Here is a 13470-nt window from a genome sequence, read left to right as displayed (position 1 = left end):
TCATGGAAGCAACCTAAATGCCCAATGACAGACGAATGGATAAAGAAGTTGTGGTACATATATACAATGGAATATTACTTAGCCGTAAAAAGGAACGAAACTGAGTCATTTGTTGAGACATGGATGGATCTAGAGACTGTCATACAGAGTGAAGTAAGTCAGAAAGCGAAAAACAAATATCGTATATTAACGCATGTATGTGGAACCTAGAAAAATGGTACAGATGAAACCGGTTTGCAGGGCAGAAGTTGAAACACAGATGTAGAGAACAAATGTATGGACACCAAGGGGGGAAAACCGTGGTGGGGTGGGGATGGCGGTGTGCTGAATCGGACGATTGGGAATGACATGTATACACTGATGTGTATAAAATTGATGACTAATAAGAACCTGCAGTATAAAACAAACAAACAAACAAACAACAAATAATATTAAACTTTCTTTGGCTTATTTGTATGGAAATATGTTAATATAAATGTTTCAGATAGTACATGAAATTTCTAAAAATCTTATATGTTCTGGTATAACGTTAAAAGTCATAATTCTAGTTATTACTTTAAAATGTATATCTCAGAAATAACTAAATTTCCTTGTCAATTGCATTATTATGAACTTTCATCAAATCTTTAACCGTGGTCATTTTTAAGCCTTTTGTCATTTACAGACAGCTCTGGGTGTACTCTGATGCTTTCGCAAAAATGTTCCTATAAAAGGGTTTCATCTTCAAGGAATTCATGGAAAAGACTCTGACAAGTACAGGTTTCTGGTAACTGACTATACTCCTCAACTGAATGAATAAGCATTTTCAGAATTCTAATGGAAAACTGATGAATTCATAAAAGTGCTAACAAAAGACCAAAATGAAAAAAAAAATTAATTCCATGGGACTGAGTGAACTGATGAGGATGATTATAATTTTTGTGACTTTGTTTGAATAATAAAAAAAAAAAATCCCACCAGGACTCAGGGGCAAAAAATATACAAATCAATTTTCACTGCAAAGTAAAGGTGCTGTTACAGTGGAGGATTACTGGGCTGAATTTCAATATTATGACATAGTGTGTTTCATGTTTGGTAATTGTAATCATTGTTGCTTTTGCTGTGGTCATCCATTTACAATGCTTGGTGTCAGTTTATTTATTTCTTATAAAAAAAATACAGTGTGTGTGCGTGAAAAAAGTAAAATAAAATAAAAGTCAAAAAAAAAGATATATAATTCCCAAGGAACGCTACTAAATATTTAATAATCCAGAGGACCATTCAAGATATAAAGTGAAGAAATCAAATTATAGAATAATATATATAACATCATCCCTTTTCTTTAAGAAACCGACCAATCAACAAAATAAACACAACCATAGGTTTATATATATTTCTATAAACCATATGTGTATATATATTTGTATAAACATGGAGGTCCCTGAAGGCCTGTTGACCTTAAATCCCATATGATCGCAAAGAGATGGTGAGGAGAGATCAGCAACTTTTTTCTTAAATCATGTTTGGACTTTTTTTGCCTGTTGCAACATCATGTTATACTTCTGCCATTGGAAAAAATTAATAAAGAAAATTTAAATTAAAGGGAAAAATTAAATTACTACTAATATAGAAAACAAAGGCTAATTGGCCATAAGCATACTCATTAAGAATTAAAATCTAGCTAAGAAGATAAGTGAAAAAAATCCCTTATTTTAATGACAGCTACCCAAAGAATCTTTAATGTCCATTTATAAAAGCAAGCCACTGGTAATCTTTGGCAAGGTGCTCCTGAATATATCCTCATGCCAGCAAACATCTCAAACTAACTGAATCTCTTTCTTGGATCACAAAACTATTCACTTAATTTCCTGCCAAGCAAAATAGAGGAAAATGTATGCTTTACACTTTCAGACAAAATGCCTTGTTAAGTCTTAACTGTAGGGGTGGTGCAATAAATCCTCATGTGTTAACAAGTTGTGATCTACAATGGAGTCATCTATTTTATTTCAGGAAATAATATTACATTTTCTGTGTTTTCAGCAAGTTTAAATGGAAAAAAAAGGGGAAGGGAGTAAGAGAGGCTATTGTGCAGCTGTAAGCAAAGCCGAGAAAGGAGAGTAAGGCTGCATAGAAACATGTGACCTATAGGTTTGGCTTAAATTTCACTTGCTGAATTCTTGATCTAAAGCAATTTCTTTTCCATAACATACACTGGGAAAACGTCAATCTATCCAGTACATCTCAAACTATTCAAAGAATATTTTAAAACAAAAATTCTTAATTGTCCTATATACCATACTCTATCTCCTGTAGTTAACCAATATGGGTAAAATTCGTCTCCACTGTGACTTTCACTGAGCATATCACTGACTTATTCAAATAATGGAGCAGAAGATAAATTCAAATCTTAACAAGTACTCACTTTTACAGTTTCTTCTGTGTTAAGTTTATTTCCCTTAACCAAGACAATTTGGAAAGGGTTGTTATTTTCCCAAACATGCTGTAAAAAAATGAAATAAACAGAGTATTTTAATGAAAGAAATGAATATTCTATGCTAGCAATGAAATCACCTTATCAGTTCTCATTTCCATTGGTAAAATAATGAAAATACACCTCTGAACTAACAACTGAAAATCACATACATTAAATTAACCATCACAACCACTAGCACTTAGTTCTCAAGGCAAAACAGGCAGCATTCCAGTATTGCTAAGAAATTCACTAAACACCATTAAAAAATAGTATTAGAAGTTTTGCATAAATTAAGAATTGACCAATAAATTAATATAAAGATAATAACTTAATCATCAAGGAATGGTTAAACATGCAATTTCTTAAGACTAAATAATTATTTTAAAACTGTTGTGTTCTAATGAATACAAACTTTAGATTTGCTTTATACAAATATATTACATTCTAGAAAAAAATGATGCCTTTTTTACATTTAAAGTCTAAAAGTATTCAATAAGAAAGAAAGAAGAAAACAAATTATACCAAAATACTCTTATAGATAAACTGACAGAAATGAAATATACCAGAAAATCAACTGTCTCTGCACATCTAACTTTTCTACTAGAATGCTCAACTTGCTCTCTGAAGTCCCACATTTAGCTCTAATATCAAAATATCTCAAATTTGAGGGCATTTTTCTTTAGCACCAAAAGATAACTGAAAACATAAATGGCCTGTTTACAATCATATGTAGCCTGAGTAAGGAAAAGAAGGGTAGCTAGAAAGATAATTACTAATAAATGGTGATGGATCTTTGGCAAATATGCATTAATATTCTGTGGAATATTAATATTAATTCATATTAATATTCTGTGGAAAATATGCATTTTCCACAGAAGGAAAACTGAGCAAAGAATATACGTGTGAGGCTTAAGCATACAACCTAACCAAAAATATCGCGTGCCTTTTGGGGTTACCAAAGGTTCACACATGAAACTTACAGAAATAATTCGAGTTTTCTTTGGTGGTAAAGGAAGAGGAAGGTTAGATGAATTTCGATTTATGGCAGCCTCTATGGCAATCATTTCCTGTTCATACAGCTTCTTGATCTTGCAACATTCCACAAGTATAAAATGGGGCAAGGTCCTATTCATTACACAGTTCCGGATATACTACAGTGGCAAGAAAGAATAAGGTAAGGATTTTCAAGCAAAACTTAAATCAACAGAAGAATAAAACTAAGCTGAACAACACTAGAACAAATGCACTGTGAAAGTATATCTTAAACAACAACTCAATGTCAAGAATATGAGAAATAAAAATCACAACATAAAATTGCTACAATTAATTGAGAACTGAACTAGATACTTATACGTTAGAGCTAATCTTCATAACTCTAAAAGACAGATTTTCCCCTTTTAATAGATTAAAGAACTGAAAATCAGAAGGCTAAGTTACACAGCTAGTATCTTTAACACCTGGATTTAAATCCACCTGTCTGACTTCTTTTCTGTTTGCTAAACCTTGCAGAAATATGTGCCACAGTACAGATGCTTTGTTTTCTCTTCTCTGCACTTAAATACCTGACAGTATGACCAACTGGCACACCTTTCCAGGGGCAGGACTTGATCGTCATAGACTGTGATGCCACACTGCAAGCTCTGACCAGTAAGTCAGGAAAGGTGAATATGTAGTACACATGTGGCCATTTTTTATAAGTCCTGAGGTGGCCACATTTCCATGGATCCCTGAGGCAGACCTGGTACCTTTTCAGCACAGGGCAGGGCTCCAGGCACCCATTACTGCCTTTCCATCAAAAACTTACTGGCCATATGAGCTTGATGCTCTGTTTCATTTCCATGAAACCAGGATGAAACCAGGATGATTCTCCAGAGGCATATAAAAAGAGGGGTGGTTATTCACATTACCAAAGATTCCTAACATAATGAATAGAAATCCAATGTACTCCTCACTATAATAAATTTCCTATACAGATATAAAGTGTGACTCAGCATATTGTATTCAATTCAGAACCACTGAAAATACACTTTTGGGGAAAAAAAAAACAAAATTCCAGAATGGCCTATAAGTGGGAGTTAACATGATACTATGATAAATATATTCATTCAAAAACTTTTCACTATGAAAGATGTATCATTTCATTTCCTTCAGGTTCCTTCACCTTCATTGTATATTTTCTTTCTCACATGACCTTGTACAAAAAACACACACGTCTTTAGTTTTCTTTGTAATAACAAATTCCAGTTTGAGCAAAACAATATACCTTCCCCTTATTAAGGTTTAAAAAAAAGTGTTAAATTAAAGAAGCAGGAGGCTACTTAAAAGATGGCAGAACATGAGGGAAGAAGTCAGTACTTAGATGTTACCACCAAGCACTTTTCATCTTCCTTCTTCCTCTCAAGGGCTAGAGTTCAAGCACTTACTGTCAGAATGCCACAGATCCCAAAGCTGTGCACAGAGGTTATAACTGCTGCTAGACTTTCTAGCTACTAAACCAAGGATTAAGGGCTACACTAAAAATCTGGAAAAAAAAGAACGGGAGGATACAAAATCCCCTGTTACCTGGTAATAAATCAGAGCTCCTGCTCAAACAGACATCACTTAATAACTGGCATGCCTGTATCCCTCTTGCTTAAAACAAACAACAAAAATCGCAAATAAGAGTAATCACAGGTTTCCATGGTGGCACAGTGGTTAAGAATCCACCTGCCAATGCAGGGGACACAGGTTCAAGCCCTGGTCAGGGAAGATCCCACATGCCACAGAGCAACTAAGCCCGTGCGCTACAACTACTGAAGTCCGTGAGCCTAGAGCCCATGAGCCACAACTACTGAGCCTGCGTGCCACAACTACTGAAGCCTGTGCGCCTAGAGCCTGTGCTCCACAACAAGAGAAGCCACGGCAATGAGAAGCCCACACACCACAATGAAGAGTAGCCCCCGCTCGCCACAACTAGAGAAAGCCTGAGCGCAGCAACGAAGACCCAATGCAGCCAAAAATAAATAAATAAATAAATAAATAAAATTTTTAAAGAAAGAGTAATCACATATTTTCCTAAAATTCTGTTACTATTTACCTCTAAGTTGGCACTTAACCCAGTATTCTTTATGTAACGACCATTTTTAGTCTCCAAATGTAATTTCAACAAAAATATCCTCAAGTTCCTTGAAGGCAAAGCTTCTTTAAATAGCATACCTTATGCTGGGGGAAGGGGTGTCGCAATGCACATATCTTATTTAAACTCCACTATACTCCAAAAATAACCTGAGGCACATCAATTCCCTGCATAAAACATCTACTCAAAGAATTCATGACTAAATGTAAATAAATGGTAAATGGATAGTTAAAACACATACCTGGAACTGAATTAGTGGGTGATCACCAAACACATATTCTACTCTCCCACTGACTTGCAACACATAGTCATAGGGGCTAACTTCATCTTCTTTCCCATGAATAGTCAAACGTTTTTGGATTGCCAATTCATTTATTTTGATAGGATTCATATTAGGAGATACTTGAAAGCTAAACACATCCTAAAAAGGGGGGTAGAAAAAAGAAGCAATTTTGTATTTACACTGGGAAAAAAAAAATGACTCTTTACATTTGTACTTATTATCAAGTACTACACTGTATACAACTATACATAATGTTTATACATGTACATCCTTTACATTTAATTTCCAGTAAATTTTCTTTCCCCCTACCAATCCTGGAAAATCATTTTTTAACCTAAATGAATACCTTGTTACAGTTCATCTCATTTTTAGTTTAGTGTTCCCACATGCTGCTTCCCAATGCTGGTTATCAGCAGTGATGGTGAAATGGCCAAATGAGAATTTTATAGAATTTGATTGGGGGGGGGGGCGCGGGGAGAGGCATGTATGATGGAGTAGGTTGCCAAACATCTTATTCTGAGATTCTGTCATTCCTATTTTTTGATGGTAAAATGTTTATTCACTTATGAAATAGTGTTGTCAATAAATCACGGTATGGGGTTTGGTTTTTTTTTTTAAAGCAATAATAGCCTAAATAAAAATCTATAAACTCGGGCTTCCTTGGTGGTGCAGTAGTTAAGAAGCCTGCGCCCAGCAACAAAGACCCAACACAGCCAAAATTAAATAAATAAAATAAATAAATTTAGTTTTTAAAAAATCTATAAACTCTATGTGACTTCCTAAAATTATTTCATAACTTAAAAATTTACTATTCTGTATGATCAAAAATGCTAAGAATTTTTGGTTTAATCCCTGGGAAGTATTTAGCCAGAAGAAAAGGAGACTAAGGAGACATATGATAGCTATATTCCAATTATCTGAATATCTGGCATGTAGAATAAAGGGAGATTGAATGGATACTTATTAAATAGGAAAGTATAACCAGATGAGCAGAAGTCACAGAAAGCTAGTTTGAATTTAATTTTTTAAATTCAAAATTTAAATGTTTGCTTGCTCACAGTGAAAACATGCTACTTCAGTAGGCAGAGGGCTCCCATAGCAACTGGATGTATTTGGTTAGAGACACAGGATATAAAGGATGGTGAAAAGAATTATTATGTTATATAAAGAGTCTGCCTAGATGATGTCTAAACTCCTTTCACCGTTAAGTTCTATGACTGCTTGAATCTAGTAAGATTTTAAATCTATATTTCTCTTCTAACTTCAAAACACTTCTTTTCACATATACTTTGTTACAATGATGATCACATTAAAATTTGTATATCCAGTAGAGGTTTGACCCATATGTGATGAAATTCAAACTGACCTAGATGGACAAATTGCCCGGAGCAGGTATTTTCAAGTTGAATTCTAATCACCTTTTAACAGTAAAATTCCCTATTTCAGCTCTTTCAACAATGCAGAATTCCCTAAACAGTATTTTAAATTTGATCTTTACACTTTATGATATCCAATTCTTGGCTTAAATTGAACTTGAGTCTGAACATATCTCAGTATAGAGTGGCAAATTGTTTTCTTTTTTTTTTCTCTAGACAAACTTCCTTTGCAAAATGCCTGAATGCAGATCCTTTTTTTACATCTGACCTAACAAATACTTAATAACATGTTTTTGGAAAGGAGGACGACTTGATAAAATGAGAAACACCTGGAAAAAATCCTGGCTCTACCACTGACCAGCTATGAAGCAGGGCACAAAAGAACTCAAACTTCTCTCCCTTTCAGTTTCTTCACTATAAAATGGGGATAAAATAACGACACTTTATTGGGTTGTTGTGAGAAGTAGAGAATATATTTCAAAAATACCTTTCATAATTCCTGGCATAGTAAAGTGCTCAATATAGAATGGCTACTGATAAAGGTTTTGTTATTGTTATCACAGTAATTGAAGAACAAAACAAAATATCCTCGTACTCCTACCCTAATTTCAAGGCCAGAGACTAGATGATAAAATGAGCACACTTCATACAAAGGCAGTAGCATAATCTAGTTTCTAAAATTGCTATGAACATTCAGATACAGATTAACTGTATATACACTCTATTATAATGCCCAATTCCGTATCCGGCATTTAGTTCACATATTCACAGAATGCAAATGTAAGAAAATGGAAAAAAAGAGCTCTTTGATCAAACCTTTCATTTTATAGACAAGAGAAAAATCACATGAGAAAATAAAATTATATCTACATTAAACAACATTATCTATACCAGGGGTTGGCAAACTTTTTCTCTAAAGAACTAGGCTTTGCTAACAACATATGAGTATCTGTCGCATAGTCTTCTTTCTTTTCTTTTTAACATCCTCCAAAATTCTTTGAGTTTTTTACATCCCTTTAAAAATATAAAAACCATTCAAAACCACTGCAGTTTGCGGACCCCAATCTAGACAAAAATGCATCAAAAAACCATATATGTGCAAAGGATGTGTCACTTTAGGTTGTCACATATAATCCTATATATATTTCCATGTTAAATCTAAAAATGCTCTTTGTCAGTGTTTACTAGGTGAGCAACAGCCTCCTCTAACATTGGTGCTACATTCTGGTAAAATTCACAAATTTATTATAAAGTATTTCTTAAAATAATATAATACTACCTGACAATTTTCAAAATGAACAGCCACAATGAGCCTTCCTCCGTAAAGTTTATCTTCTAAATTTTCAGGAATGGATGGTTCATGCTCTGGTGGATAGGTTTGCTTTAGCCAATCCATCCAAGACAATCCCACAAGCGACTGAATCTTTTCCTCACTGAATCTGCGCATTTTTATTCGGAATTCATTCACCTCAGGATCCTTCAAGGCATCAAATTCATGCAGACCTAAACAAAAATTTTAAACGTGTCATTTTGAGTAGCTAAGAGAATACAAAATACACTCAAAAAAAGATAATTTGGATGTGTGGTTTTTATGAAGCCAAGCAAAACTGAGCAGGGAAATATTATGAAAGATAAAGAGAATATTATGAAAGATAAAAAGAATATTCAAGATAAAATAATGAACTTCATGTATAGAAGATGAACATACAATTAGATTTCTAAAGAATACAAACTTGAAACCTCTTAAAGAAATACAGTTGGTTACCAATTTTAAAAAGATAATCACTGAAATTCACAGTACTATTTTAAAACCACATATGAAAGAGCCACAGTTTTTCTTTACAAATCAAGTAAATCACATTTAAAATATTTAAGAAAGGCTAAGAATCTGAAAACTTTACAAATAAGCCTAAAACTCGTTATTACTTAACTTAAAACTCAGTAAACAAATTTTATGAACTTTCAGTTTACTGTGATTTTTCAACAATGGTTATGGTATATCAATTAGTCAAAAATCTCATAAAACTTTTTTGTTGTACTGAATTATGAACCACTTCTGCCATGAAGATAACTATATAACAGCCTGTTCATAAGCTTATAATTATTCTAATAAATAATTCTAGACATCTAAAATAATAAAAGAACATGTATAAATTTTTATATGTGCATTAATTTTTACCTATCAGATTGGCAAACATTTTAAAGTTGGACACAACCTTAAGCTGGAAGGGACAAAAGAGAAATAGGCATATTTAATATTTATTAGAACTCACACACACACACACACACACACACACGTTTTGACCTTGGTATTCCACCAATAGGAACTGCAACCTGAGAGACTCAGGACCAACCAGTGAAAGTCAAATATGTTCCCCAAACCAACCACGTAAGATGCCCAGCTTCTCGTGAGCCCACCCTGAGCTTCCTCCTGCCAGCAACTTCCATCAGGCATACATGAAAGCCATCCACTTTCTCTACCATAAAACTTTATCACTCCCCTGCCTGACTTTGAGTCACTGCCAAACACAAAATTCCTTTATTATAGCAAGCTCTGAGTAAAAAGTCTGTTCTAATTTGCATGATTGTTTATTTCCACAAATCTATGGAAATAATTGTACAGATAACATGATTATCAGTACAAGCATGTTCACTGTAGCTTTGTTTATAATAAATAAAAAACTGGAAATAACCTAAAGATAATCATTAAGACCTGGTTAAAAAAATTAAGATACATCCATATACCATGATAGAGTGGTACAAGTGCTAAAATGAATGAAATAGATCTGTGTTGTCAGGATAAAAGTCCCAGATATATTAAATATATAAAGCAGGGACACAATGGGTCTCACAAGATTCCTTTTATGCAAATTCAAAAGAAAGAATATAGAATGCATATAAATTTTTGCCTTTAAAATTGAGATAATATTAACAGCATTTCATAGTGTTGGAGAGGGAAGCACAGTGGGGCAAGCTGTTACTTTTCATTCTGTAGGGCCAAATCAATACTATATCATTTGAATATATGCACGTCAGTGAGTGTTATCTTGATAGTAGACTTAACTGCATTGTCTATTTACGTCTATTAAAAGTCATTATTTCTGGGGCTTCCCTGGTGGCGCAGTGGTTGCGCGTCCGCCTGCCGATGCAGGGGAACCGGGTTCGTGCCCCGGTCTGGGAGGATCCCACATGCCGCGGAGCGGCTGGGCCCGTGAGCCGTGGCCACTGGGCCTGCGCGTCCGGAGCCCGTGCTCCGCAACGGGAGAGGCCACAACAGAGGGAGGCCCGCATACCATAAAAAAAAAAACAAACAAAAAAAAGTCATTATTTCTAAAATAATTATTAGCATCGATTTGAGGTATTAAATGTAGAAAAATTAAAATGTTTAAGTTCCATAATACAACAAAGGTAAAATCTTGAAGGTAAAATATGATTTCTTGGATAGTTTTAGATCTGGAATAAAATATATTACTCTAAATCAGCTTTGTGAATGAACTGTAATTTAAGCAAACTACCTTAAGTATCTTAGAGCTTCTTCCTTTTCACTGTTCAAACTATTTCTATTCACAGATCATCCGTACTACAGATAAGGAAATGGAAATGAATCCCTAATAATAGATATATCTAACAAAAATCAAACTTTTTATCTCCCTTTATCTACTAAAAGTCATGTCTAATCCACTTTCTAAATGTCTCTCAACTCTGTCTAGTTCTCTTAGGTCCTATAGCCATTAGCTTAATCCTAGCTACCATCATCTCTCCCATGGATTAATTATTAAATCAGTTTTTCATTAATTTCTCTACTCACAATCTTAATCCCTCCAATCCATTTCCATTCCCCAACCTAAATAATTTTTCTAAAATGAAAATCTGATAATGTTACTCCCCTACTTAAATCCCTCCAATAGCTTCCCAATTGCTCTTATGAATTAAATCTCTACTTTTTACATGGCCTGGATGGCTCTGCACGCTCTGAAGCCGGTTGTCTCTCTGGACTTCCTGCTTATCCTAGCTGTCCCCTTAAGCAAATCATAGTCAATTTCTTTTATTCCTTGAATAGGCCGTCCTTCCTATATGCCATTCCCATTTGCTTTTCCTTCTTCCATCTCTTTTCACCTACTCAACTCCTAATGAGCGCTTAAGTCGCAGTTTAGCTGTTTGTCTGCAAGGAGGAAGTCCCTGACTCACCCAGTTGATTTAAGTGACCCTCCTTGACTTATAGCAGCTTATACATTGTATTGTAACTGTCTGTTTACTGATCCATTATTTCCCACTGGATTGTGAGCTCCAAGCAGACAAAGACCACATCACCCAAGTTCAGTGCTGTGGTTCTCAAGTATAAACACTCAATATAAACTGTTGAATTGCCATTGTTTTGGTAATTTTTTTCAATATAATATAAATAAGGGACTCTTTTCACATAACTATGAGAGTCAACTGAAAAGTACAGATTTCTTTCATACATCCTAGACTCACTAAATCCCAATCTCTAACAATCTGCTTTTTAAGAAACTGATGAATGGTTACCTAATCTATAACAAAGGAGGCAAGTGGACTTCCTTAGTGGTCCAGTGGATAAGACTCTGCGTCCCAATGCAGGGAGTCCAGGATGTGATTCCTGGTCAGGGAACTAGTTCCTGCATGCATGCCACAACTAACAGTCTGCATGCTGCAACTAAGAAGACCGCATGCCACAACTAAGAAGTCTGCATGCCACAACTAAAGATCCCACATGCCACAACAAATATCCCGTGTGCCACAACTAAGACACAGCACAGCCAAAATAAATAAATATTTTAAACAACAACAACAACAAAACAAAGGAGGCAAGAATATACAATGTAAACAAGACAGTCTCTTCAATAAGTGGTGCTGGGAAAACTGGACAGTTACATGAAAGAGAATGAAATTAGAACACTCCCTAACACCATACACAAAAATAAACTCAAAATGGATTAAAGACCTAAATATAAGGGCAGATACTATAAAACTCTTAAAAACAGAGGCAGAACACTCTCTGACATAAATCGAAGCAAGATCTTTTCTGATCCACCTCCTAAAGTAATGAAAATAAAAACAAAAATAAACAAATGGGTTTTAATTAAACTTAAAAGCTTTTGCACAGCAAAGGAAACCATAAACAAAAGAAAAAGATAACCCTCAGAATGGGAGAAAATATTTGCAAACAAAGCAACCAACAAGGGATTAATGTCCAAAATATACAAATGGCTCATGCAGCTCAATAATAAAAAATCAAACAACCCAACCAAAAAATGAGAAGAAGATCTAAACAGACATTTCTCCAAAGAAGACATACAGATGGCCAAAAAGTACATGAAAAGATGCTCAACATCACTAATTATTAGAGAAATGCAGTCAAAACTACAATGACATTATCATCTCACACCGGTCAGAATGGCCACCATCAAAAAATCTACAAACAATAAATGCTGGAGAGGGTGTGGAGAAAAGGGAACCGTCCCACACTGTTGGTAGGAATGTAAACTGGTACAGCCACTATGGAGAACAGTATGGAGGTTCCTTAAAAAACTAAAAATAGAACTACCATATGACCTAGCAATCCCACTCCTGGGCATATATCCAGAGAAAACCATAATTTGAAAAGATACATGCACCCCAATGTTCACTGTAGCACTATTTACAATAGCCAAGACATGGAAGCAACCTAAATATCCATCAACAGAGGGATGGATAAAGAAGATGTGGAACATATGTACATTGAAATATTACTCAGCCATAAAAAAGAATGAAATAATGCCATGTGCAGCAACATGGATGGACCTAGAGATTGTCATACTGACTGAAGTAAGTCAGACACAGAAAGACAAATATCGTATGATACTGTTTATATGTGGAATCTTTAAAAAAAAAAAGGGTACAAATGAACTTATTTACAAAACAGAAGTAGAGTCATGGATGCAGAAAACAAACTTACGGTTATCAGGGGATATGGCGGGGGAGGGATAAATTGGGAGATTACGATTGACATATACACACTACTATATATAAACTAGATAACTAATAAGAACCTGCTGTATAGCACAGGGAACTCTACTCAATACTCAGAAATGGCCTACATGGGAAAAGAATCTAAAAAAAAAAAAAAGAGTGGATATATGTGTATGTATAACTGATTCACTTTGCTGTACACCTGAAACTAATACAACATTGTAAATCAACTATACTCCAATAAAAATTAAAACAAAAAAAGAAAGGAAGGAAG

The 13470-nt window shown here is 34.6% G+C and overlaps 1 protein-coding gene across 3 annotated transcripts in view; it reads right to left on the bottom strand.

Moving 5' to 3' along the window:
- Window positions 1–13470, bottom strand: part of PIK3CB (phosphatidylinositol-4,5-bisphosphate 3-kinase catalytic subunit beta) — a 202928-nt gene that overhangs the window by 90596 nt on the left and 98862 nt on the right. For all 3 annotated transcript variants that reach the window (XM_024131871.3, XM_028489344.2, XM_028489340.2), the window contains exons 5-8: window positions 8506–8729; window positions 5809–5988; window positions 3433–3603; window positions 2402–2479 (exon numbers count right to left, since the gene is read on the bottom strand). In XM_024131871.3, coding sequence (XP_023987639.1) covers window positions 2402–2479; window positions 3433–3603; window positions 5809–5988; window positions 8506–8729 — 653 coding nt within the window. The remainder of the gene's footprint in view (window positions 1–2401; window positions 2480–3432; window positions 3604–5808; window positions 5989–8505; window positions 8730–13470) is intronic.

Source organism: Physeter macrocephalus, chromosome 1 (genome assembly GCF_002837175.3).
Source record: "Physeter macrocephalus isolate SW-GA chromosome 1, ASM283717v5, whole genome shotgun sequence".
Lineage (NCBI taxonomy): Eukaryota > Metazoa > Chordata > Mammalia > Artiodactyla > Physeteridae > Physeter > Physeter macrocephalus.
This window is presented reverse-complemented; position numbering and strand designations above follow the sequence as displayed.